General features: G+C 61.3%; 11 protein-coding genes across 11 annotated transcripts; 5 read left to right on the forward strand and 6 right to left on the reverse strand.

Annotated features, from left to right (window-relative positions):
* Positions 1-302: 302 nt before the first annotated feature.
* On the forward strand, positions 303-787 carry MVES1_003677 (uncharacterized protein; the record flags this gene model as incomplete). Its single annotated transcript, XM_056208491.1, has 2 exons — positions 303-342; positions 372-787. The coding sequence occupies 2 exons, from the start codon at positions 303-305 to the stop codon at positions 785-787; spliced, it is 456 nt and encodes a 151-aa protein (XP_056064466.1).
* A 175-nt stretch (positions 788-962) lies between these two features.
* Positions 963-1,529, reverse strand: MVES1_003678 (diphosphoinositol-polyphosphate diphosphatase; the record flags this gene model as incomplete). Its single annotated transcript, XM_056208492.1, has 3 exons — positions 963-1,276; positions 1,302-1,490; positions 1,517-1,529. 3 exons carry the CDS (start codon positions 1,527-1,529, stop codon positions 963-965), a joined length of 516 nt encoding a protein of 171 aa, XP_056064467.1.
* A 98-nt stretch (positions 1,530-1,627) lies between these two features.
* Positions 1,628-3,527, forward strand: MVES1_003679 (uncharacterized protein; the record flags this gene model as incomplete). The annotated part of the gene is made up of 4 exons (XM_056208493.1): positions 1,628-1,675; positions 1,702-1,756; positions 1,787-1,845; positions 1,872-3,527. 4 exons carry the CDS (start codon positions 1,628-1,630, stop codon positions 3,525-3,527), a joined length of 1,818 nt encoding a protein of 605 aa, XP_056064468.1.
* Positions 3,528-3,574: 47 nt separating this feature from the next.
* UTP10 (snoRNA-binding rRNA-processing protein utp10) lies at positions 3,575-11,355 on the reverse strand (the record flags this gene model as incomplete). Its single annotated transcript, XM_056208494.1, has 2 exons — positions 3,575-5,090; positions 5,249-11,355. 2 exons carry the CDS (start codon positions 11,353-11,355, stop codon positions 3,575-3,577), a joined length of 7,623 nt encoding a protein of 2,540 aa, XP_056064469.1.
* A 288-nt stretch (positions 11,356-11,643) lies between these two features.
* CTI6 (Histone deacetylase complex subunit) lies at positions 11,644-13,362 on the reverse strand (the record flags this gene model as incomplete). Its single annotated transcript, XM_056208495.1, has 1 exon — positions 11,644-13,362. One exon carries the CDS (start codon positions 13,360-13,362, stop codon positions 11,644-11,646), a length of 1,719 nt encoding a protein of 572 aa, XP_056064470.1.
* Positions 13,363-13,454: 92 nt separating this feature from the next.
* On the forward strand, positions 13,455-16,067 carry MVES1_003682 (uncharacterized protein; the record flags this gene model as incomplete). Its single annotated transcript, XM_056208496.1, has 1 exon — positions 13,455-16,067. One exon carries the CDS (start codon positions 13,455-13,457, stop codon positions 16,065-16,067), a length of 2,613 nt encoding a protein of 870 aa, XP_056064471.1.
* A 35-nt stretch (positions 16,068-16,102) lies between these two features.
* Positions 16,103-16,996, reverse strand: MVES1_003683 (uncharacterized protein; the record flags this gene model as incomplete). The annotated part of the gene is made up of 1 exon (XM_056208497.1): positions 16,103-16,996. The coding sequence occupies one exon, from the start codon at positions 16,994-16,996 to the stop codon at positions 16,103-16,105; it is 894 nt and encodes a 297-aa protein (XP_056064472.1).
* A 712-nt stretch (positions 16,997-17,708) lies between these two features.
* MVES1_003684 (uncharacterized protein) lies at positions 17,709-21,731 on the forward strand (the record flags this gene model as incomplete). Its single annotated transcript, XM_056208498.1, has 1 exon — positions 17,709-21,731. One exon carries the CDS (start codon positions 17,709-17,711, stop codon positions 21,729-21,731), a length of 4,023 nt encoding a protein of 1,340 aa, XP_056064473.1.
* Positions 21,732-21,791: 60 nt separating this feature from the next.
* ATS1 (alpha tubulin suppressor) lies at positions 21,792-23,024 on the reverse strand (the record flags this gene model as incomplete). Its single annotated transcript, XM_056208499.1, has 1 exon — positions 21,792-23,024. The coding sequence occupies one exon, from the start codon at positions 23,022-23,024 to the stop codon at positions 21,792-21,794; it is 1,233 nt and encodes a 410-aa protein (XP_056064474.1).
* Positions 23,025-23,078: 54 nt separating this feature from the next.
* On the reverse strand, positions 23,079-24,791 carry CCT7 (T-complex protein 1 subunit eta; the record flags this gene model as incomplete). Its single annotated transcript, XM_056208500.1, has 1 exon — positions 23,079-24,791. The coding sequence occupies one exon, from the start codon at positions 24,789-24,791 to the stop codon at positions 23,079-23,081; it is 1,713 nt and encodes a 570-aa protein (XP_056064475.1).
* Positions 24,792-24,878: 87 nt separating this feature from the next.
* On the forward strand, positions 24,879-25,643 carry MVES1_003687 (rhomboid protease; the record flags this gene model as incomplete). The annotated part of the gene is made up of 1 exon (XM_056208501.1): positions 24,879-25,643. One exon carries the CDS (start codon positions 24,879-24,881, stop codon positions 25,641-25,643), a length of 765 nt encoding a protein of 254 aa, XP_056064476.1.

Genomic DNA, 25,643 nt, shown 5'->3' on the forward strand with positions numbered 1-25,643 from the left:
ATCCCTGCATTGCGCCCAAAAAATACATCGATTGTCAGTATTTTGCCAACGTACAAAGGCGCCAACACTGGTGGACAATGCAATCATCGTCCGTGTCGTCCAATACTGTTCCTTTTGCGCGGGCAGCGATCTCATGCCGTGCTTTTGTGCGTAATGCCGCGCAGGGACGCGCAGCGCTGGCCAAAGGCGCCGCTGCATGGCCAGCCGTTTGGCTGCGCTGGCCGCTGGGCATATGGGTCACGTGTATGTGGAGGTGCATGCACGGCTGCAGCTGCGCGCGCATGTTTGGTTGCTCGTACACGATGAGCCACGCAGAGCGCGATGCAAACGCACGCGAACGGTGTACGTTGATGCCACTCCTCTCACGATAGCAAACAATGAAGGGAATCTGGAAACTCAGATCAACTTTGCGAATCTCCCGTTCAGTGCAACGACAAAGTACCTTATCCAAAACGGTTTGGATGTACGGTATCCCCCCCGCGACTTGATACAAGACCCACGCACGGAAGGGGCTGCCCACTCGAGTCCCGCGGCCGATATAGACCCTGTGTCGGAGTATGCAGAAGAAGAGCAGCGCGGAACAGCGTTGCGCCGCACGCGCGCAGCGGGTCGTTTGCGTGACGACGAAAAAGAGGACAGTGCTTCCGAGTACTTTGATAAAGATGATGCTCACACTACGCTCTCGAATGTGGCTACGGAGCACTATGCTGCAATTCCGCTTCCCAAAGAAAGCGACGTGATTGTCGGGTTCCTGCACCGGTGCCGAATGGGTGGTACGTGGTGCTGATGCTAAATTAGACTCTGCGATGCGATTGTAATGACAGACAGCCGCTCCTTCATACATGCCCTCGCATACCCTGTGGACGACCGCTCGTGCTTGCACCGCTCGTGCATGCCGCTCGCATACCCAGCAGCCCGCTTCTATTTCAAGACACACAGCTCTGTACTTTATAACGATTCTATTACCTCGAGACATATGCCGTAACAGGTGCTTTTGCAAGCGCCTCTGGCAGCCCACGGCGCCATTGCACGCGCCGCTGCGCCTCGGCAAGCGTCACAAATTCGCGCACACGCTCGCAGTTCTCCGGCCATGTCTCCTGTAGCTCTGTCTCTGCAATTGCAAATTCGTGCACAGTATACACTGTACTAGGAATATAGTCCTCGGCATATACGTCGCTGGTGGGCGACCGCGAATGCGGCTTGGTATCGATGATCTCGACAACCGGTTCAACCACGGACCATGGCGGAAGTGAGCCGGAAGCACGTACACCAGCTACTGTAAGCCCAGCTGCGCAACATACCTTCTTCCCATAACTCGCGCATCGCAGCCTCCCGCGCCGACTCGCCGGCCTCGACGCCGCCTTTTGGAAGCACCCACGCGTTTTTGTGTTTGCGCGAGGATACGACGCACACACGTACTTTATTATGCAAATCCTTGGGTTCGGGAAGCACTGCAAGCGCAATGGCTACACGCCTTGGTACTGCTTGTTCTTTGGTCAGATTCTTGGGCACCCACCACTGCGCGTCATGACTGTTGGCTGACGGCCCGGCGCATTGGGCCCCATTATGCCACGTGGACCCAGCGACGCGTTTCTTTCCAAAGTAGCACAAACGTGCGATGTGAGCGATGCGTGAGTGCGCAGAGGTGAAGGAGACAATTGCAGCACTTTCAAACGTACGTTGCCCACATGCTCACATCAGAACATTGCCTTGTCGCAGAGAAGCTCGAACGAACGCGCACGGCTCCATCTTGAGCGTGCATTATGCTATGCATTCCACAGACAAGCACGCGATGCGCTGCACGATGTGCGTGAAGCACTGCGCCTTGCGCCAAACGATCCCGAGGTGCGTAGTATTGTGCCTGACACCAGCATTTGTACCTCGGCGCGAAAGTGTTTGTCCGCACAGGCTATTGCGACAAAGCTCTGCGGCTTTTGCGTACGGCTGCAAAGCATGCGCCGTCCGAAGCTTTGCGTGCACGCATCGAGAAGCTTGTACATGCCGTGCACTCCAAGTCACAATCGCGCAAAGCCCTGCCCGCACCCGTTTGGGCACGACTGCCTCATGAGACGATCCTTGCGATTTTCTCCTTCCTCGACACGCCCATGCTCCTGCGATGTATTGGCGTGTGCCGCAAGTGGCGGTCACTCGCGATGCAAAGCGCGCCGCTATGGCACACAGTAGCGATCCCAAGCGTGCAATCTGGCGAAAAAAAAGAACGCGTACATCGGCAGTACACGCTCCTTGCATTTTTTATGCAGCGCGCACGCGCACACCTCTCTTGTGTCACGATTGGGCGCCCCCTCGCGGACACTGAGTCAGTCCAGAAGATGCTGTGTCGCGCCGATACGCTCGTCTCACTCTCGGTGGAGTGTGCTGCTGACAAGGCTGGCGCATGGGCCGCATTTGCACTTACATTCCCCCGACTGACCACACTGTCCATCCAAGCCGCGCCCGCCCATATCCATCCATGGATGCAGCGCCCCCTTGATACCACTAATATGCACTGCGGACCACTCAAATCCTTGTGTCTGTACAATACACCGCCGCTTGCAGCGGACGTCGCGACACTGCGGCTCTGCGCAAAACTTGCACGGCTCACATACGGCGCTAGCGAACATGCTGGATCGCTGCGTACCGTGCGCGAACTAACCATCCCTGCACTCCAAGCACTTGTCCACGCCGCTCAGGATACCCTCGTCACCCTCGAGCTCGATAGTGATGCGATCTGGGGCGCCGATGCGTTTGCACATACCCCCCGAATCGCCCAAGCGCAGCCGCCGCACTTTCCTGTTTTGCGCTCGCTGCAAGCGCCGCTCAAGTGCATGGTACTGCATACACTTCCTGATGTTGCGGTCGGCGTACTTGTGCCTGCGCTTGCTACGCTCCATTTACAAGTATCGATTCCGCGCGCCGCTGGCGGCACCGCCGAATCGATACTTGCGTTTGCACAAGCGACGTGTGATTCTGTACGCCACCTCACCCTGAGGATCACGAGCGACTCTGCGACGTGGCTCGTTGCCTCGCTCCTACACGCATGGCGCCATCTCGAGAGTGTGCATATTGTATATGACGAGCCCGTCTCGATCGACGAGCCGATGCTCGAGCGCGAAGAAACCACGCTGGACAGGCCGCTCACTGCAGCGCTGCTTGTGCGTCTTTTGACACCTCGGGCCTTTTGCCGCCTGCCGCCGCTCTTGTGCCCCGCGCTACGGACGCTGGGATGCGTAAATGACGGTACATTGCGGGGCAGAGAGCTGCTCGAGTGTGTTGGAATCCGCGCACTGCTCGCGAAAGGATGTTCGCTGGAAACAGCGCGGCGCGCCGTGCTGGAGCACCGCACTTTGGACGCTGTGCCAGATGGACAAGGGACGGCGCATGCTGCTGCGCTCGAGCAGCTGGAGCTGGAGATGGGCACACCGATCCACCCCGAGTTTGTCGCGCGCTTGCAGCAGCACCTTCCTCGACTTTTGTGGAAGCAGACCAGGAGCGAGCGCAGAGGAAAGCATCGCGAGCAGTACTTGTAGACCACACGCATAGATTTCTTCTGCTTGTATACACGTTGCTTATGGGTCTATACAGTGCCGAGACGCTCGCACGGTACGCCGTTCTCGGAGAGGTACGCAAACGCTTTTCGCTCGTCGTACGTCGCGTACGGCGTGTGGACCGAAGGGCACACTTGCAAGAAATTCGACCAGAGCGGCCTCAACGCTGGGGTATACGGCGTGCCTTGCGTCAAGCCTGCACGCTCTGCAAGCAGTGCGACGTCGGGCGGATTGCGGAATACGTTGGCAGCGGCAAGCAATTGCTCCATGTACGCAGCGAACGAGACGCCGTTTGGCGGCGCAAACGCGTTCCCCTTTTCAAGCAAGAGGCGCTCTACCGAAGCAAACGTCCCGATATGTTTGTGCGCGCCGACAATGCCGATGCCAGGGACCGTCTCGTTAAAATCGGTGCCGCACAGCAGTGCGAACTGGAGCATTTTTTCCTGCTGCATGACCTCGGTATCTCCCGGGAAAAGTGCCGAGCGCATCGTGCGTGGATCGACCATCTCTGCGGCACTGGCCGTGCCTGCAAGTCCACGCAAAAGCGGCACATTGTACAAGAGCACATCACTGTCCTCGCTTGCGACCATGTCGGCGAATCCCTGCTGGACGAGCGCGCTTGCAAATGCCTCGGCCTCGTGCAGCGCATCGCCGCCAGCAGCGCCATCACCGACGATAAAGTAGGGGACGTGCAGCAGTTTACAGAGCGCAATGCATTCGTCGTACAAACTCGCGCGCATCGTTCGCGCGCCACGTGTATACGTAGCGTGCAGCTCCGCGCTCCGTGCATACAGCCACTCTGCCGTGCCAGTGCACGGCGCTAGTTTTGGGTCCGGAGGCGCGTCCAGGGCCTGAAGTGCGTCGCCATACACAAGGAGCCGCCCGTCGTCCAAGACGCTGCACCGCAATAGCGCATCGTGCACGCAGCCTTCCACGGCAGAAACATGGAGCTGTGACGAGGACGGGGTATACTGCGCAGAGGTATCTGCAGGCAGACCGAGGGTATAAGCACGGTGCAGTGCATGGAATTGCTGCGCAAGAACCACTTGGTGTGCTTCTGCACTGGGCACTGCGTGCTCTGCGCGCAGTGCGCTGAGCACCTTGTGTACACGCTGCTGTGCATCGCGTGTGCAACACTCAAACTGCGCTGTGGCACACTGTAAAGCACGCACACGATCCAGTCGCACTGTCTCTACGTGGAGTCGGTGCGAAGCCAGTGCCCTGCGCTCGACTCTTCGCTGCTGCTCGCGAAACTTCAGAGGAAGCCGCATCGTGAGATTGTCAAACACCATAATGGGTGTAGCATGTACACTGCGCAGGCCACGCACAAGACGAAAGAATCCAGCAAGGTGCACGCCCATATCTTCCGGCGCGCTGAAAAAGAGTTTCTGGGTGAGAAGCGTCGCGTCGCTAGGATGAGCAAGATTGATAAAAACGTACACTGCAACACGTGCGTACGCAAGCTGCTTGTACTGCGTGACCTTTTGGAAGGTGCGCGGATGGACTCGGCGGAGGTAGGGGAAGAGGCCTCGCACGCCCAAGGCGCTGCGCGATGGTTGCATGTGGAGTGTTCCTGTGTTGCTTAGGTAAGGAGCGCAGCGGCGCGCGGCGCGGCGCTTTGCCTCCTTGGCAAGGCCCTCGTGGCCCCATTCTATCCATACGCACTTGCAGTCTCAATACTGTGTATACTAAGCCCTACCTACTCCAAGTACGAGTCCAGTGGCTCGCCGAGTGCTTTTTCAATCTCTGTGCGCAGACGCAGCGCCGCGGCGGTACAGCGCGGATCAATGTCCTCCAAGAGCTCCGTCAATGCCGCGACCGTTTCAGGAACGAATGCGAGGAGATTGAGGCCATGCACACTCCATAGTGCAGCAGCAATATCCATAGCGTGCATTCGCACATCGACCGAGGGCGCTGCAGCGTGCTTGAGCAGCGCCGCGTTCACCGCGCGAAGATTCGCATCGTCGGGCACGGCGTCCGCCAAGCCCCTCACAGCGCGCTCGACAGCCTGCAATGCATGCTGATCATCGCGCGAAATCAGCGGCACCTGGTCCAGCAGCGGTGTCATGAGCCGACTTGCGCGCGCCGAATTCCAAAACGTGCCTTCGTCAAATTCGGTAGCAAGCTGGAGACTGCGAAGCACAGCGTGCCACAGCGGCGTCCCTGCACCGCTTGACCCCAAACTTTCCTGCGCAAGATCGAGTAGGACGCCATAGTACGCGACAAACATGCCACGCAGCTGCTCGAGCAGTGCATTGACCACCTGGAAAAACACAAGCTGGCGTGCGCGCAAAGCGCCCTCGTCCGGCGCGTCGTCCTCCAAGAGATCGACGGCAGCCCAGTCATACGTGCGCAAGAAGAGCGGGCGGAACTGCGTTTCGCTGAGCTTGAGCGCGAGCGCCACGTATACATGCACGGCACGCTCCGCCGGCGCGCCTCCCAAATCAAGCGCGTGCAAGAGGAAGCGGAAAAGAGGTTTGTACTGCGCATGCACCGCGGCCTTGTCCATCTCCTTAACGCCTTGCTGGAGGATATGCAGCAAGGATACGAGCGAGGGCTGATGCTGCGCATCGGCCGCCCACTCGCGCCATGTCTGCTGCACGGCATCCAACAATGTCGCCGCAGGCATGCGCTTCACAATGGCGTCCTGCAAATGGCGGTGCGCTGCGCGAATGGTCAAGTGCGATTTGGCGCGCAGCATAGCCTGCATCGTCGCGTCGCTCAATGCACGCACCGCGCGCCGGACATGCCCGTGCATAAACTGCGGCAGGGCACGGAAGAGCGCGGTGAAGAGCGTAAGGCCTGCCGCGACGTGCGTCGCGCTGTGCTGTGTATCTGTCGCAGCGCTCGCAGCGGCGACCAATGCACCGAGCTGCGCCAAAGCACGCACGCCGAGGTGGGCGACCAGCACGGCGAGCACGGCGAGCACATTGGTCGACGATGCGTGCAACAGCAGCGGCGAAATCAGTGCCTGCAAGCTCGGCTGCTCGGCGGCGCCAGACGCGGCGATGTTGGCGTGCAGTGCCGCGAGCGCGCGCGAGCCGATCGTGTCGTTGTGCTGCGTCTCCCACAGCTGGAGGAGCGCCTCGTTGAGTGCGGCCATTGCTTCGGTGCCTGCGCCGCGCATCTGGCGCGTCTGCAGAAGATCGAGGCCCATGGCGTGCAGTGTGGCGTCGGGGATAGCACTGGGAATGGCGCCGTGCAGCTTCGGTGCGGTGCGCTGTGCACACAGCAGCGCACGCACGAGCAGGAGAAAGTGCGGCAGCGGCAGGAGGCAAATCACAGCGTGACGCACAGCGTCCAGCGCTTGTTGGCCGCCCTCGTCGGCAGGCTGCACCAGGAGTGAGTACCATGCAAACTGCAAGAGACCAGGCGCGACGCTTTCGAGTGCTTTTGCGTCGGCGTCAGGGGGCAGTGCGTGGCGCAGGAGGGCAAGGAGCGTGAGTGCTTGGCGCGAAGGCGACATGTGCTCCTCCGAGTACTCGCGCTTCGGCTCTGCCTCGAGGAAACAGTGCGCTGCACCGCTGTACAAACGCACCACTTCGGCCCAAATCTGGTTGAGCGCGTCGATGCGTGCCGCGAGGCGCTCTGTTTTGAGCACGCCGAGCGGAAGCTGCAGCAAGTTGGCTGCATTTGCGTACGACTTGCAAACGCGGTGCTCTGCGCGCGCCGCGAGAAGCATGGCGACCGGCGCAAGAAAGTCGTCTGCGCCCAAAACCTCGACGAGCAGCCGGAAAAAGACGAGGCGGCGGTGGCGCGGGATGTGCGAGGCGGCGTCGGAAAAGATGCGCAGCAGACTGCGCGTCTCGCACCAAAGCGCGAGCTGTGCATCGCCCGCATTCACTACCTGCGGGCGCACGGAGTTGATAAATGCAGGCATGATGCTGCGCAGCGTCTGCTCGACCACCGACAGCGTGAAGCGATCGTCGCGCTGGAGAATCGAGAGGCCGACAAAAGTAAAGATCGGCATGATATTGTGCAGCACGAGCTCGGCATCGAGGCGCGCAAAGCGCGTAAGCAGGAGAATGGCGTGGTTGATTGTCTGCGTGTTGGTAGACACTTTGATCGCTGCGACAATGGTATCGGCCCGCACCGCCTTGGCCACATCGTGGGGAAGGCTTGTGACGTGGTCAAACAGGTCGCACAGCGTCTGCATCGCAAGCTGCAGCAGATACTCGGCGTTGAAGAGCACAGAGCTGTGCAGGCGCATGGCAGTTTGCACCGTGTCAAAGAGCGCGGCAACCAGCGCAGCGCCCATGCCCACCGTGCGTCCTTGCGTGCTTTCAAGCACCGTGACAAGCGTCACCGCGGCGCGGCGCATGCCCTCCTCGTCTCCACGCACGCGCTTGCCTTGGTGCTCTTCGGGCTCGTCCAGCGCAGAGAGCAAGGCGCGCAACACAGCAACGAGCACAGCGTCCGAGACGGGCAAGGTGCGGAGGAGCTTGGTTGCGTCGGGATCGGCGGCGGTGCGTGGATCGGCAATGGTCTCGGCAAGCGCAAGGAATACTTGTTGGCGCTTGGCGGGCGGCAGCGCGGCAAAGAAACCCGTGCGCAATGCATGCAGCGCCGCATGCTGCATGCCGCTCTTGTGTGCATCGGCACGGAGCGCGTCTAGAAGGAGACGCCACGCAGCATCGCCGACGTACGCAACGCTCGACGCGTCGTACACACCAAACAAGAGATCCAGGTAGGCTCCCGGCGCATCCGCGTGGCCTTCTGTCTTGAGCGCCTCCAGCAGGGGCAGCACCGTAGACATCTTTTCAGCAGCGTGTACATGCTGCACAGCGCCAAGGAGCGCAAGCCGCGCATCCAGCGCATCCCAGCTCACTGCATGGCTCAGCAAGTAGCACACGATCTTGCTGCGAAACAGCACCGCATCTTTTTTGGTGCCGGCCAACATGGCGGTATGCGCCGCGGCAAGCGCCGCGGCATCGTTCACAAACGCTTCCGCATCGGCTGCAAGACGTGCGACATACTCCATAAACGTCGGTGCATCTACGTACTGCAGCGCCGCACTCGCCGTGCCGTACACCGTGTCGTATCCGTACACGGCTGCGGGAAGCGGCGCGGCTTGGTGCATGGCGTGCCATGCGCGCAAAAGCGCGGCACCGGCATCGCGCAGGACTGGCGTCGCGTCTTGGAGGGTAAGCACCAGGGTGGGAAAAAGCGTTTGCAAGTCCCAAGCGACGCACCGCGCCGCTGCCGCGTGCAAAAGATGCGTCGCGTGGCGCAAGGCCAAAAGGCGCAGCGGGACGTCGGGCAAAGAGACGTAGGGTTGCGTAAGCGCTCTGGTCACCTCGTCAAGCGTCGTGGCCGGATGCGGCGGCTCGGCGCTGGACGTTGAGGCATATACACCGGCAAGGAAAGCTATTGCATGGGCTCCAAGCCTTGCAAACAGAGCCGGCGCAAGAATCTGTCCGGCGGCGGTGCCAGCGCCCGGTGCATGCAGCGCCCGGTAGAGATGCAGGAGCAGCTGTGCATTCGCCGACGCGCGCTGCTGCACGGCAATAAACAGCGACGCGCTGTCCTCCAGCGGCACTTGCTCCAGCACGGCACTGTACAGCTGCACGCCAAGCAGGCGCACACTCCGGCGGGAGAGCTTGTCCAGGACTTGGGTGAGGAGCTGTGCGCTCAGTGCGTCGCCAAGTACAACTTCCTTCACGTCCCCGGCGAGTAATTGATGGTCGTACACAAGGATGGTGGCGCGGTACGCGGTTGGGATCCAGACGCTCGGCGCGAGTGCATCCTTGGTCGAGAGCAGCTCGGCGAGTGTAAGCAGAGCGAGGACGCCGCTGCGTGCGACAGGCGCACGGTCGAGCTCGTCCAAAAGGAACTGCGCATGGACAAGCTGTTGCGCCTCGGGCTCGTCACGGACCATCGCGACGTACGCACGCACGACAAAGGAAAGGAATGCAATACGGTCGTCGCCGGGCGCTGGCGCGCTCGCAAGCGCGCTCGCAAGCACAGGAAGCGTATCGAGGCGCGGAACGGCATCGGCTGCAATCGCGACGAGTTTCGCACTGCCGACAGGGAGGAGGAACGGCCATAAAATGCGGCGCCAGATAGACGCACCGAGCGCGGCGTTTGCTTCCGCGAGCGGGCCCGTGCAGAAACGCACATGCTGCTTGTACTCTTTGGCGGAAAGCGACTCGGCGTGCAGACGCGCGGCAATGGCATCGAGTAGAGCAAGGGGGGCGACAGCAGCAAGAAGCACAGCAGCGTGCTCGTACAGCACTTGTACCACCGGCAACGCACCGTCGGCAAGCGCAGTAAGGATCGCGTCGCGCACAAGCGTGTCCTGCGCGCGAATCTCGCCGCGCGTAACCGCGGCAAAAAGCGCACGCAGCGCAAGCAGCTTCTGCGTCTCGTCGGCGCTCTGCACACCGAGCCACAGCGCGTCTTGTGCGTCGCACGCGTGTGCTGTTCCGGTGGCTTCGCACTCTAAAACAGCGCGCAAGGCCGACCATGCGCGCTGCTCGTCCTCCGCACGAACGATGGCGAGCGCAGCGTCCAGCACCGACGCGCGGCGCTGGCGCACACTGGCAAGCAGCTCGATCCGCGCGTGCCATACCTCGTCAGCGTGCATGGTAATCAGGCGCTCGCACGTCCGCTGGGCAAGCGCTTCGGGCAGCGCTGGGTCGTCGAGCAGCGTACGCAGCAGGGCAAGCGCGGGAGGATGCGGCGCGGCCTCGACAAGGCCCGCAAGCAGCTGCGCGAGGAAGCACGCCACGTCGCGGTCCTGCAGTGCACGCAGCACTTGTGCACTGAGCTCAGGGAGCTGTAGCAGTGCTTGTAGCGTGCTCCCGGATACCAGGCGCTGGCGTTCTTGCTCGGCGAGAGGGTCGGGGACGTGCTCGGGACTCGCACAGAGCGCAAAGCAGCATGCGACAACGGCGCGCGTGAGCTCGGCAGAAAGTTCAGGGCGCATGAGCGTCGCAATCCCGTCCAGGACACCTCGCACGCCAGCACAGCTCAGTGGAAAGGCGGTGCCGATCGAGCAAAGAACCATGAGCGCGCCAATCGCAGCCTCCGTATCCTCTGGCTTCTCGACGAAGCGCATCGCGTCGGGCAGCAAAATTGCCAGCACTGCTTGTACATCGCCGCCTTTCCGGCGTGGCTTGGCGCTCTTTGCGGCGTGCTGCAAGCAGAACTGAATCAGCGTCGCGGCCCAGAACCGGACAGCGAGCCGACGGGGAACGTCGCGCAGAGGAACGCGCGTATCGGAGACAAAGCGTAAAACGTCCGTATTTCCAAGTGCGTGCACAAGCACCGAAGTCGGGAGCGGCGTGTTGGCCTTCTTTACCGGCACAAGAAAGTGGAATTCGGGCATTGCGTCGAGTGGAAGGAGCTGCAGGATGCGCGCAAACTGGGACGTCGCGTGGTACGGCAGGAATGCACGAAGCAAGGCTTTCGGTACGTACTCCTGTATACGAAAGCGCCGGATGAGCCACTCGAGACACTTGGCTGCATTCCGCGATAAAAGCACAGGCCCCAACAGGTAGAGCAGCTCGCGTGCAGCGCGGTCGAGCTCCTGGTTCTGCGCTTTGGTCATGGTCGTGCGATCCATCTTGATGCTGCGATCACCAAATAGCAAATCCCCATACTGCCAATCGGCTAGGACGGGGTCTTGGTCTAGCAGCTGCTCCCAGCCGGTGACGCCGAGCGCATGCACCGTTTCGTGATCTTGTTCCGCAGCTACGCGCGGCGTAAAAAGGTACGAGTCTCTTGCAGTAAGCGAGCCGCTGCTTGAGAGCCGCGTCGCATTGTGCGAGCGGAGTCCAGCAAGCTGCACTGCAAGCGATGAAGACATGCAAGCGTGCGTTGGCAACCAGCGGCTCTTTTTTTTTTTCCTCTTCCTGCACGTGGAAGTGGAGGGAAGGGCGGCTCGGCGAGGCCGCGTCTAGACGGCGGCGCGTGGACGGCGCGCTAGGATGAAGCAACATGTACCACTTGCTACGTACGCCTTGCTATGCATTACCATACATCACCAATACATCGCCAATACATCGTCCATACATTGCCATACATCGCCCATACAAATCCCATACATCGCCAATACATCATTCCCCACACCGCTATGAATACACGCTACATCGCCCTACGCATCCACTTGCTCCATCTCTAATTCAGTCAGTGCGCGTGACGCTACACTCGCCACGCCAAACCGCCTTTGAAATGCCGTCAAGTCGCGTGTGAGCTGCTCGGCAAGCTGCATACTAAGTGGCACCGCATTCGGAGCCGGAGCCACAGCCCGTTCATCGCTCTCCCCGCCCATGATCCTGGCAAGAAATTGGACTCGTTTTTCGCGCTCCACCGCCTCGATCTGTACGCGGGCGACATAGTCTCCGATCGTGCGGATTCGCTTGCGCATCTCGCTCAGCGTCATCCGTTTTTGGGGGTATCGAATCTTGGTGGCAGTGTCCATGACCGCGACCAAAGCAAACGGCTCGGGCAGTCCAGGCACCTTGGCCTCGCTCTTACCCTCCTTCTCTTCGCCGGGCAATGGCGGGACAAGGTACGCAAGATGCGCAAGATGCTCGGGCAGCGTGCTTGGCGCACTTTTTGCGCCGCCATCGCCCGGCGTCGGCGTGCCTTGCCGGCTCCCTACATCGCGACTCGCACGCACAATTTCACGCGCACGCATCGGGATGGGTGCGTCGTGCTTGCTCCGTGGTGCATGGCTCGCAGCGCGCGGCTCGTGCTGCAACACTTCGCGTCGCTCAATATCCGGCGTATCGCGCGCATTGCGGTTCGCTTCCTGTGTACGCCGCCGTTTCCCAGCGTCGGCAACACCCTCGGGCTCCAAACTCGGGGGCTCGTCCACGATGCGCTTACGCTTGCGAAGACTGTCCTCTGGAGAATCCAGTTCGCGAGCATCGTATTCTTCTGGCTGCAGCAGCGACGGCGGGATATGCTCCCAGCCATCGCCACCAAACTCGCGCGAGTTCATCGTGCTGCGCCGTTTCGGCGGCACGCGTGCGTCTGCATCGGGCGAGTGCTTGCGTGTGCGCCGCGCCGAAGGACTCGTGCGCTCCTCTGCAGCGCCCGCCTCGGCGCGCAGGCGCGCCACGTTTTCCTGTGCCATGACGCGGATTGCTTCTCTCGCATCGTTCAGCTCGCGCGCGTGTTCTTTGGCCAGCGCGACGCGACTGCTTCGGCTCGCGCCGCGTTTTACGACTTTGGGCGGAGGAAGGAAGCCCAGCGAGCGGAGCAGCTCGATATGATTCTCTGGCCTGCATTGCTCGCAGAAGTACACGTCGGGACAGTCTTCTTCGGTATGCATGCCCATGCACGCGCAGTGCTGCCAGCACTTGCATGTCTCGCACTGGATCATCAGACCGACGTTCTCGTCGGTGCTGCCGCACACACAGCGCGTCACGCCCTCGCTATCGTCCTGCTCGTCGTACTCGATGCCTTTTCCAAAAGCATCAGCATCCAGCACGTCCCCTTTGGCGGAGCCTTCAGCGCCGTGCGTCCTGCGCAAACGGCGTGCTCCGACGTCGCGGTTTGTATCGGAGGCGGCGTCGGATGCCTCTGCACCCGTGTGTTCTTCCAGTTCGTCCTCCTTGATTGGAGGATCTTGCTGGTCAATACTGGTATGTTGCTCCTCGTCGATAGCATACTTGTCCTCCTCCTCCTCCGCCGCCGCTTGGTGCTCCGAACGATGCGCATCGTTCGGAGCGGCAGGAGCATCGTCTTTTGTATCCCCCGCTTCCATTTCGAAATCGTCTGTGGCTGTGTCTAGTATAGCACGCGGCCAATGCTGCGCCCCATATTCGCCCTGCCCTTGCGCTTCGTTTTGCTCGTCAGACGCCATCGTCGCGCTCGGGAGCGTCGCGTGCGGTTTTGCTGGTCGGCCGAGCATACTACCCCCACCGCGTGCGTACCTCCACATTTTCCGCGCCCTCCATGCTCGAATTCACGCCGCTTTCCGGGCCGTACGTGCCGCGGGAAGGGAAGAAGAGCAAGGATGTTTTGGACGAGGAGCGTCCAAAAGCGCTTGCGTACCTGATCGAGATAGATGGGTACCGCATCCTTCTGGACTGCGGCGCGCCGGAAGACTACATCTTTGCGCCATTGCCGATCGACGACGAAACTATGGATACGGACGAGCAGCCTGTGCCCTTCGCTGGCACACTGCCCAAGATTCTTGAGCGCATAGCACCCAGCATCGATATTGTACTGCTTACCCACGCAGAGATCTCGCACCTTGGGCTGTATGCGTACGCACGCGCAAAGCTGGGTTTGCAGTGCCCTGCGTTTGCGACACTTCCCGTGCAGACCATGGGGCGTCTCGCGACGACCGAGGCTGTGCGTGCGTGGAGCGCAGAGGCGGATCTCGGGAAGCCCATGCGCCTGCTCCCGACGGAGAACGAGGTGGACGAAGCGTTCGAGGCGCTACGTACACTCCGCTATTTACAGCCCACGCCGCTTGACGGCAAAGGCGCAGGCCTCGTCCTCACCGCGTACAATGCAGGACATTCGCTGGGCGGCACAGTATGGAAGCTGCGCTCGCCGTCCATGGGCACCGTCGTGCTTGCGCTCGACTGGAACCATAACCGCGAGCGCCACTTGGACGGCACCGCACTGCTCCCTTCGCTGACCACCCAAGACGCTGCGCACTCTACGGCCGGCTCGGTTGGGCGTGCCGACGTGCTTGTGACAGACATCGAGCGTGGCCTGCTGACCAACTCGCGGCGCAAGGACCGCGACGCTGCACTGCTCGACCGCATCCACCACACGCTCGTCAACGGGCACTCGGTCCTGATTCCTGTAGACAGCGCCGCGCGCCTTTTGGAACTCTTAGTTCTATTGGATCAGCACTGGGCGTATGCATATGCACACCAACGATACCCCCTGTGTCTCGTGAGCCACACGGGCCAGGAATTTGTCGAGCGCGCGCGCACGTTTCTCGAGTGGATGTCGCGCGAATGGGCGGCACAGCTGCTTGCGGACGATGCCGGCAAAGGACGGCGCCGCCAGAAACAGCTCGCTTCGCTGAAATCTCCCCTCGATTTTCCGTTTCTGCGGTACTATTCCTCTGTCGATGCAATGAAAGCCGCACTCACACACTCACAGCCAAAGGTCGTGGTCGCAACCCCAGCGTCGATCACGCATGGGCCTGCGCGCGCTTTGCTCTCCGACTTTTTGCCCAACCCCGAGTCGCTCGTTTTGCTTCTCTCGCGCGGCGAGCCGGGAAGTGTGATGCGGACGCTGTGGGAGCGCTGGAATACCCAGCAGGAGGATGGCGACGCTTGGCGCCGCGGCAAAGTCGGCGCGCCAGCGAGTCCAGGCGGACAAGTCACGTACGAACTGCGCCGCAGGGTGCGTCTTACTGGCGAGGAGCTGCGCGCCTACTTGGAGCGCGAGCAGCAAGCCAAGGAGCACGAAGCACAGCAGCAGCGCGCTCCCGCGCGTCCCCGGCCACAGCTGGAAGCAGACGAGGAGGAGTCGAGCAGCTCCAGTGATTCCAGCGACGAGGAGCAGGTCGTGCCGATCGACGCGCACAGGATGCGCACGATTGCGCCGGACCGCCTCGGCGCACAGGACAGCGCGCGCCAAGTATCCTTTGACATTTATCTGCGCGGCCATGCAAGCCGCGCGCCTTTGGACGAGCGCGCTGCATACGGCGCAGGCGCACACTACCGCATGTACCCATTTGTCGAGCGCAAGCGCAAAGTAGATGGGTATGGCGAGGCGATCAATACCGCGCGCTGGATCAACCAGCGCCGGCGTCTGCACGAGGAGCACGAGGAGCAGCTGGATCCTGCTTGGCGCACCGAGACGAAGCAAGTAAAGAAGCCCGTTGCACAGCCCGAGCCGCCGTCCAAGTATACAGTGCAACAGCACACCGTGCCGCTGCGCAGCCACTTGATGTACGTGGACATGGAAGGCTTGAACGACGGGCGTGCGCTCAAGACACTCATTCCTCAGCTGCAGCCGCGGCGCCTGATTATGGTCAATGGCGACGCCGCGACGAATGCAGACCTGCTATCCATGCTTCTTTCTGTGCGCGGAATGTCCCAGGATATTTACGCGCCGCGCCCCGGCGCGACGGTGCGCATCAGCGGGCTTGCCCACGCGTACAGCGTCAAGCTCGGCGATGCGATCCTCTCTGGCGCGCGCTGGAGCAAAGTCGAGGAGTACAATCTTGTGCACATCCATGCCGTCCCGGAATTTACCGCGGACGGCGAAGCACCGACGCTGGTGCGCGCCGTGCCCGAGACCGAAGCGCAACACTCCGCCTCTGCCGCACTCTCGACGCTGTACATTGGCGACTTGAAGCTGTCTGCACTCAAGGCGCTGCTCGCGCGCAAGCACCGAATCCGCGCAGACTTTGCGGGGGAAGGTGTCTTGGTCTGCGACGGCGCCCAAGGACAGCGCGCCAAGAGGGACGAGCAGCGCAGCGTCACCGTCACCAAGGGGGGGCACGGCAAGATTGTGGTCGAGGGCAACCTCTCCACGAGCTTGGGGCGCGTGCGCCAATCTGTGTATGATTTGTATGCACAGGTGCACCAGTAGTTGTATAGAGTCTACATTGGGTATGTGATGCATCACTAGAGCGCCTCTTTGTCCGCTTCGACCACGTCGGGCAGCGCAGCGGCGAGCGCATCTGTGCCTGCGGGAAATGGCAGGTCCTGCAGCCCGTTGCCGAGGTACTGCGCGACGCCATTGGCAGGATCGAGCAGCGCACCGGTGGAGGTCTTGCCTTTTCGGTAGGTGTAGTAGGCGCTCTTGACCAGGTTTTTCAGCGCGTCGCGGACTTCGACGATGCCGCCGTCGGGTCCAGGCACGGGTCCTTTGACAAAGACGAGCTCATTGCGAAGATCGACGCGCAATACACGCAGGTTTTGGACCGTGCGGTGCGCAGTGCCGCCCATGCGACCGGGCATGCGCTTTCCGGGGAATACACGCCCGGGGTCCTGATTATTTCCGATGGAGCCGGGTGTGCGGTGCGCCAAAGAAGCACCGTGCGTTGCATTGCCGCCGGCAAAGTTGTGCCGCTTCATCACACCGGCAAATCCTTTGCCGCGCGTAATGGCGCGCACGTCGACTTCCTGGCCCGGCACAAAGTGCGCGGCAGAAAGTTTGGTGCCGAGCGGAACAAGTGCATCACGCGTCACACGAAACTCGCGCAAAATACGCTTGGGGTCCGTGATGCCCGCCGCGCGCAAATGACCGCGCATGGGGTTCGTGATGTTGCTGGCACGCGCATCGACCGCCGCAACTTGCACCGCAATGTACGGCTGCGTCCCGGGATCATGCAGCTCATCCACCCCAATGTGTTTCGAGATCTGGTTGCCGTCTACATACAGCACCGTTGCGGGCGTCTTTTTTCCGTCCGGCGTGAACAGCGTAGTCATGCCCATTTTGCGCGTGATGAGACCCACACGCTGCGAAAGCGGCGTCCAAGAAGCAACGTCCGCCTCTGCATCGCTCTGTTGCTGCATGGTGCGGGCCGATATGTGCAGTGCACGGCGCTGTGTATGCCACAGACTAGCACGCACCACACTCAGCATCGTTGTGCAAAGCGAAGAAGCCGCACCACGCACGTGTACGTCACATGACAAAAATGGTCCGTGCACTGCGAATGCCGCCGTGCCGCTGCTTCGCCGTACATGCGTAAAGTTTCATCCCACAGTTGTTTTTCGGTGCGCCGCTGCAGCCAGTACTGGTCCAATCGACTGCATGTATCGAAACGGCTTGGTGAACGTACGAACGCGTCTTGGTGCATCGCAGTATCGGCGTAAGCCGCCGTGCGACGCTGGTGCTTGCGCACATCATTGCGCAAAATATGGACATGCCTTTTGTCGACGGCTATCTATGTGTGCGCAGCAGGCGACATCACCTTTTTTTTTCTGGGAGCGGCGCATCTCAAGTATGGCTCGCCGTGCGCAGAATCGAAAGCGATGCACCCTGCATACAATTTGGCGCTCGGCGCACTCTGCACAGCCTCGATACGTCTACCCACCACACGCACAGCCCCTATTCCGTTGCCTGATGCTATGTCTGCCGCCATGTCGCGGCTGAACGCGCGCTGCGTTGCAGATCCATAGCAGCCCACCTCTCCACACTGTACTCGGCCGAGTGTCATTTTTCGGCAAACCCCAGGCGTTGGACGGCAGAGCAATCGTTAATTGAGCCGCGTCGTTCTGCCGCGTCATGCATCGGATCCGTGGATTCACGAAGCGTGGCGATCGACAGGGCGACTCGCAGCTGGCGTCGCCCACCTTGTCGACCTCGCCCATTCTTCGCGGCTCGCCGAGCATGCCGTCGATCCAGTTTGCCGGCGCAGAAAAAGCGTCGCGTTCCATCCGTTTCGGCCAGGCCGGCGCGCCGAGTCCGGCCCTTGCGAACGGCGAGACGCGCACCGCGGATCTTGTACCGTCCGTGCCAGAGTCTGCGCAGAAGCAAAAAGGGCTGCGCAGATCGATGTCAGAGCATCAAATGGACGCGCCGCGTGTTGAAAAACCGCGTAAATCCAGCGCGGATGGCGCTTGGCCCGCTCGTCGCTGGCGCGGTATTCTTCGCAGCGTTTCCCATGGGGACGAAAAAGCAGCAGAGGCGGACGATGCTTCCACGCGCGCGGTCAAGACGCGGTCGCCCGCGCCGAATGCAACCGCGCCGCTGTCTCCCAGTCTTGTCCCGAGTTCCCAGACCTGGGTGCGCTCCACGCCCTCGGAGCCCATATGGAACAGGAAACACCGATATTTGCGCTCAACGCAGCGCGATGCAGATGACCCTGTGGTGCCTGTGTCATTGTCGCCGACTGCGCATACTCACGAAGCGAGCACGTCTGCCGAGCTGCGCAGTTCGCTTCCTTCGCCGCGCCCCGACGGCGTGCAGCCGCGCTTGCTGAGCGCCGTGCCATTCAAGGCGCTTGGTCCCGCTGCGCAAGCGCCCGTCCACGAGCGCAGCCCCTCACTCAAGAGCACGAACAGTGCTTCCAAAACCCCCGACGACCTTGCCGCGCTCGCATCCGCTGCTGTCGGCCAGGAGAGTGTGAGCTCTGATTCCGAGGCGGTGCGCAACGCCATGTGGCTCTCAGAAGAACGTGAGCGCCACGTTGCGTACCAAGCGCGGCTCACGCAAGCCTTGCCGCAGCGGCGTAGCGCTGTTTTCGACGACGCCTCCGACGGACAGCACATTGACTTTTTGGACGTGGAAGAAGGCAGCATGGAGCGCCGCACCGCACGCTCCGACCCACCCAGCAGCATCACCGGGACCGAGCTGTACCATGATCCGCCTGGCGTGTCGGAAATGCCGCACAACCCCCAAGACGATCCGCTCAAGATCTTGCACGAGGAACAGGAGCGTGAGCGTGCACTTTTGGAGCGCGACGCACAGCTGCGGCATCAGGAGCTGGAGCGCGAGCGCGAGCGAAGAAAGCGCCAGGAACGCGAGCTCCAGCTCCAGCGCGAGAAGGAAGAGCGCCGCCGCGAAGAGCTCCGTGCAGCAGAGACCGAACAAGAAGAGCAGCGCAAGCAGATGCTCCAGAAAGAGAGTGCAATCCGCGAGCGCGAGCGCCGCGAATTGCTGCGCCAGCAGGAAGAGATTGCCGAGCGCAAACGCGAAGTGGTGCGCCAGCGCAAGCTGCGCAAGGTCCGCGACGTCAAGATCCGCGACATGCGCAACGTTCACCGCGAGCGCCCAAAACCAGCGCCCGAGCAGCGGGTCTTGGGCCGTTCCGAAGAGCGCGCCGAAGCCGAGCGCGCCGAGGCCGAGCGCATCGAAGCCGAGCGCGTGCGTCTGGAGCGTGAAATGTGCGAGGCAATGGAGCGTACCGAGGCCAAGAAACGCCTCGTGGCCGACTCAATTGAGAAGGAGCGTCGGATGCGCCTCACTGCCGAACTTCGCGCGCTGGAAGACGCCGAGGCAGAGCGCGTGACAGCGATCAGGCGCGAAGCCCTTGCATGGGAGCAAGCCGAGCGTGAGAAAGCCGAGCGCCGCGAAGCCGAGCGCCGCATCAAGATGCAAGCGGAGAAAGTGCACGAGGAAAAGTTGGAGCTGGAGCGTATCGCGCACGAGCGCCGCGAAAAAGAGCGCATGGCGAAGCTCGAGGCCGAGCGCTTAGCGAGCGAGCAGGCCGAGCAGGAGCAGGCGCGCAAGCGAGAAATCGCGGCGCGAGCAGAGCGCGAGCGAGTGGAGCGCATAGAGCGCGAGGAGCAAGAGCGCCTCGCACGCAAAGAACGGAGCGAGCGCCTTGCGCGCGAGCAAAAAGAAGCGGCAGAGCGCGAGCGCGAGCAAGAAAAGCGGCGCGCGGACGAGGCCGAGCAGCAGCGCAAGGCCGAGTACGAGCACCTGGAGCAGGAGCGCATCATGATCGAGGAAAAAGCGCTGAAGCGTGCAAAGCGCGAGGCCGAGGACGAGGACCGCGTTGTGCGTACGCGCGCGCGAAAAAACGAGGAGTACGACGAGGACGGCGAGTCGTCTGTCGCCGCGTCAGACCTTACCTCGCTGGTCGACGACGCAGAGTCCAACATTTCGCAGCTCATGCACCGAAAGCTGGAAATTATCTCGAAGCGCACGTCGAATCTGGGCCTGCAAGGCATCCTTGCACGCAAAGTGCCCGCGCCCGCGATCCCCGAAGACGCCGTGCCCGACACAAACCACGCTCCCCGCGCGCCAACGCTGCGCTTTGCCCTCACACATCCCCCCGAGCCCGTCGACGAAGAAGGCATCCAGCCGCATCCCGGCATTCCATGGATCAATGCCGCGATGCGAACCTCTCTTTTACACGCCGCCCCCGCGCCGACTCGCATTCTTTTGGACGCGCCGGACCGTGCACAAGGCGCCGTGTCTGGCCTGCTCAAAGTCGCTGCGGACTTTGTGCAGTCTGCCGGACCAACACGCGTCGAGCCTGTGGGAGCACACACCGACGCAGTGCGCTACTTTGACGGCTTTTGCATGCACGGCCTGGCAAACTGCGACACACCACGCAGCGACGCGTCAAACTGTGCGCTTGGCGAGCCTGCCATCATGCGCTGCCTCGCTGCGCGCCTCGACTTTTCCGATATTTGGCACTTGGCCAGTATCGCGCGCGGCGCACGTCACGTGCTCACCACGCCGTCCTTTTTGGACATGCTCCTGCAGCGATACCTCGGGAGCATTGGCTACCAGTCGTGGCCCGACGACCAGGACCCGCTTCCGATCTCGCTCTACGACTGCCACGCATTCCTTCTCTACCCCATTGTCAAGGACGAGCTGCAAATGGCCGGCGACGCCTACCTTGTCGGCGCCCACCGGCTCGACCGCCGCATTCCGCGCCTCGCTCGCTCGACAACGCGCGCCTACAGCAAGATCCTCGCGCGCGTCCGACTCCAGCCAAACAGGAGCGTGCCATGTGGCAGCGCGCGCGTCGATGTGCGTACCGGCACAAGCTTTGCCCAGCGTCCTCTCCACCCGCCGTACCAAGCGGGCCGCGCGACGGTGTTTCGCGTTTGGACTCCCGAGGACCAAGGTACGGACGAGTTCTTCGGCACGGAGCTGCAGCGTGCCGAGCGCGAGCTGTTTATTGCGGGCATTTGGCGCTACTTGAACCGCGGCGATATGGTGCTCAACACGGCCAAGTGCGATCAGTACAACGACGCGCGCTACATTTTCAACGGCGAGAGTTTCATGCCGCTTCCTGCTACCTACGACCCGATCGGCCACTTGCCGTCGTTCATGAACATGCTCCTCTACCCGCCGACGCTTTACCACGGCGTTGTCCGCTACTCGGGCACCTCCCCCGTAATTTACCTCGATATCCTGCCGTGGCGTGCGCAGATCATACGCTCCGCACAGCTCGTGCGCGATAACGTCGAGACGATTGGCGCTAATGGACAGCAGTACCGCATCGCAAAGTGGCTCTACCGGGCAGTGTTTACGATCGATATGCCGGCCACCGACGCTGCGTTTGACGAAGCACCGTACGGTGCGCACCACGACTGGAACGGAACGGTGGTCCTCGAGGCAGAGGGCACGGCAGAGCATGCGCGCGAGCTCATTGAGCGGTGCATTGCGCCGAATGAGCCGGGATCGTTGCGCGCCGCACTGCTGGATGTATGCATGTCGGGCGCAAACGAACATGCGACGGTGCCCGAAATCGAGCCGTACCATGACGAGACGCCCTCTTCCACGTACCCATGGATGCTCGTCCGCGAGCGCAGCCGTGCCGGTTTTATTTGGCTGAGCATGACATAGGCACACTCGTGTACACTAGGCGAAAAGCGCATGCTTATAGATACGATAGTGCAGCGCACCTCAATCCATTTCTATCCATGTTGTCGCACATCCTGCCCATGCTTGTGTGCACCGCGCAGAAAGCTGCGCGGGCCGCGCGACACTCTCGGCTGCACCAGTGAGGTTCCCGTGCTCGTTCCAGCCCCAGCCATACAGCGTGCTTCCCTCGCGCAGCACGCTGTGCTCGCTCCCGGCTGCGAGCGCTGCCGGCTCGTGCCACTGGCCGGCGCCGCTCAATTGGCCATGCGCGTTGCTTCCGCAGCCAGTGACCGCGCCGCCCTCCCATAGCAAGAGGGTGGTGCTCCAATTGCACGCTGCTTGTACGCAGCGGCGATCGACCGTGTGCGCAGCTACATGCGCGGGCACAGGCGCGGCAGGCGCGGCAGGCGTCGAGGCCCGTGCGCCGTGCGGGATGCACGCAGCAGCGTTGGTCTGCCCGAAACGGCCAGCACCCATCATCCACAGCGCAGTAGTTGCGCCCGAAAATACAAGCACCGAGTGCTGCATGCCACACGCTGCCTGTACCGTCCCATTGTACGGCCACATGCCCAGCAGCATGGGCGTGCTGCGAATCCTGCGCGGCACGCCTCCTGCGTCTTTTCTTGCCGGGGGGCGCGGCGAGCCAAGCTGCCCATGGCGCGCCTCGCCCCATCCATACACGGCTGTGATGCACACATCAGCGCTGGTATACGTTACTACGGCGAGCATGTGCCGCACACCGGCGGAAATGGACGCAATACGAAAGGTGCCGTGGGAATGTGCGGTGGATGGCCAGAGCGGGGCTGTGGGGGAGAAGTGCACGCGGTGGATGCTAGAAGAAGGGCGCTCGTTGCCGGTACCGAGTTGGCCAAACGTATTCGTTACGCCAAGCGAGATGCATACGTCGTTGGTCCGCGTGCGGAGCACAAGAAAGAAACAGTCCCACGACGCTGCAATCGTGTGCACGGCAGAATCGGAGTGGATTTGTGCGGCAGTATAGATGGCTTGCATGTCCATAGCGTGGAATACGGAATATGCCGCGTTGCCTGTGCTGGGCGCTGTGCCGGCAATCCATAAGGGTTCGCGGGCGTGCGCCAGGTGCACCAGCGTCGCTGTGCCCGTGCTTGCGAGGGTTTTTATGTGGGCGCCAGCCGGAGGGAATGGCTGCACGGTGTTGTGCAGCATGGCAAGGCACGGCTGAAAGGTAGACGCATCGTCGGTGCTGCCAATCCCCAGCTGGCCCTCGGAATTGGACCCTGCCGCGTAGAGGGGCATGCGTCAATGTGGAGGCCTAGCGCCAAGGACTGGACGGGTTGTAGCCTACTTGTACTAACGACGAGGTATGCCGCCACGGCCGCCGGCGCGGAGGGCGCGCTGAGCGGTGCCTGGCGGAGCTGGAGGACCGGTCTGCGGCTGAGCACTCTGCTGCGCATTGACGGTCTCGTCTACACTAAGCACCATGCGCGTCGCCTCGACCGATGCACTGAGCGCATTGATCTTGATCAAGCTCGGCTCCCACACAAACGTTTCCATATTGTTGGCAATACCTTCCGAGCGAATATCAATCCCATCCCACGTATGTCCTTGTGCATGGCACATACGCAGCTGGCTCATCAGATCTGTCGCGTCAAAGCCCGCATTATCAGCGAGCTGGCGCGGAATGCATTCCAGTGCCTTGGCGTAGGCAGCAATAATGAGCTGCTGCTTGCCTTGGATGGTACGTGCAAAGTCGCGCAGGTACTTGGAGAGCTCCATCTCGATCGCACCGCCGCCAGCGACCACATCATTGTTCTGGATCGCGCGCTTGACAATCATGATTGCGTCGTGCAAGCTGCGCTCAATCTCGGCAATTACTTGCTCGCCGCCGCCGCGCAACACAACTGTGGCTGTCTTTGCGCCAGCGCACCCTGTAAACAGATTGAACCGCTCGCCGCCGATCTGGCGCTCCTCAAAGTGCTCGCACGTACCGAGGTGTACCTTGGGATCGATGTCCGTAACGGTAGACTGCATCGAGCCGCCGACGGCCTGAACGACACGCTGTATATCATCGGTCGGCACACGTCCCGCACAGAAAATGTCGCGGTCGGCAAAGTACTGCGTGGCCAAGTCGCCGATCGGGAGCTTGGACAGAACAACCTTGGCGCCGGTCTTGACAATCGCATCAAGCTTGGCATAGATGATGCCCCATTCGGCGTCAACAATGGCTTGGTATTCCGACACCTCCTTGATACGTACTTCGGCATTGTCCTTCTCCGCCTTGAGTTCCAGCTCGACATTGAGACAGAGAATGGGCGGGTTGGCAAACACCTTGGGTTGCTGCTCAAAGCCCGCGTACGCAAACGTCTTTTTGAACGCCACGCCACGGATCAAAAGGGAGTCTTGCATCGCACCGCCGGGCACCATTTTGATCCCGATAAGCTTTTCGTTCAGGATTTGCTGGTCGAGCGACATGACCGCATCGACCGCCATATTTGCAAAGAAAGAGCGTTGCGATACAATCAGCTTGGATGACATCGCAGTGCCGGCACACTTGAGGAACAGGTCGTGGAGCTGCTGCGGATCGCTCTTGTCGATGCGCACGGCAATCTCCTTGATGTGCTCCACAGCAAGCTCCGCAGCCCGGACAAATCCACGCGAAATCACATGGGGACTCACACCCTCCTCAATAAATGGGCGCGCCTGCTTCAACAACTCGCCGGCAAAAAGCACGACAGAGGTGGTCCCATCGCCAACCTCGGCATCTTGCGCACGCGCAATGTCGACCAATGCACGCGCGGCTGGGTGCACTATATCAAGCAACTTCATGATCGTCGCGCCGTCATTCGAGATCGTCGCCTGCCCTCGGTCGTTCACAATCATCTTGTCCATGCCGCGTGGGCCAAGCGTCGACGCGACTGTATTCATTACAGAAACGCACGCGCCAATGTTGGAGAGCAGCTGGCCAGTGCCTTGAGAGGTATCTGTACCTTCTTTCAACACAATCACAGGTGGCTTCATCATGCCAAGTCGCCCGCCGGCGTTCCCTCGCATCATCGCAGCCATGGTAAAAGAAGAGCGCCACCCTGGAGCGCGACAACGTATGTCACGTGGTTGACTCCGCACGGCACGCCGTGGCCAACGACGTCTTGCATGCTGCGGCGCGTGCTGCAGCGTGCGTCACTGCGCGCGCCGCCATTTGTATATATACGTGTGCCGCGCCGCATTGATCCGTTCCGTGATGGCCAGTACCGCGGGCGCTCCGCTCCGTCAGGGTCGCAGCGTGTCGTGATTGGCCTCGTCGCTGCAAATACGCTCGTCTACGGCATGTGGCGCTACGCGCGCGACGATGCGACACGCATGAGCGACCGGCGCATGTACAGCTTTATGGTACGCAACTTTACGAGCGGCGAATACAATTTGCGGCAAGGGCGGTGGTGGACATTGATCACCGCGTGCTTTAGCCAGCAGACGCTGCCGCATTTTGCCTTTAATATGCTCACGTTCCTCTTTACCGCTCCTGCTATTGTGCCCCTGGTTGGCGCACAAAAGCTGCTGCATTTATATCTGGGCGCAGGTCTTGTCTCGTCGCTCACCGGCATCGCTTGGCCGTACGTCATTGATCCGATTCTCGGCAATGACCACCATCGGATGCAGCGACAAGCGTCTCTGTCCCAAGGCGCCAGTGGATCCGTCTACGCAATCCTCGCGGCATTCACTGCACTGCGTCCTAATGCCACATTTTACCTGTTCTTTGCATTCCCGCTGCCTGCGTGGGTATGCCTTAGCGGCATCCTGGGCTGGGAGATGTACGCGGCGAGTTATCCGCCCAAGGATCGGCATATCGACTCGGTCGGCCATGTAGGCGGCCTCTTATCGGGGCTGCTTTTTGCTCGTTTCTATCTGCGCAGAGTGTAA

Source organism: Malassezia vespertilionis, chromosome 8 (genome assembly GCF_029542925.1).
Source record: "Malassezia vespertilionis chromosome 8, complete sequence".
NCBI classification, from domain to species: Eukaryota; Fungi; Basidiomycota; class Malasseziomycetes; order Malasseziales; family Malasseziaceae; genus Malassezia; species Malassezia vespertilionis.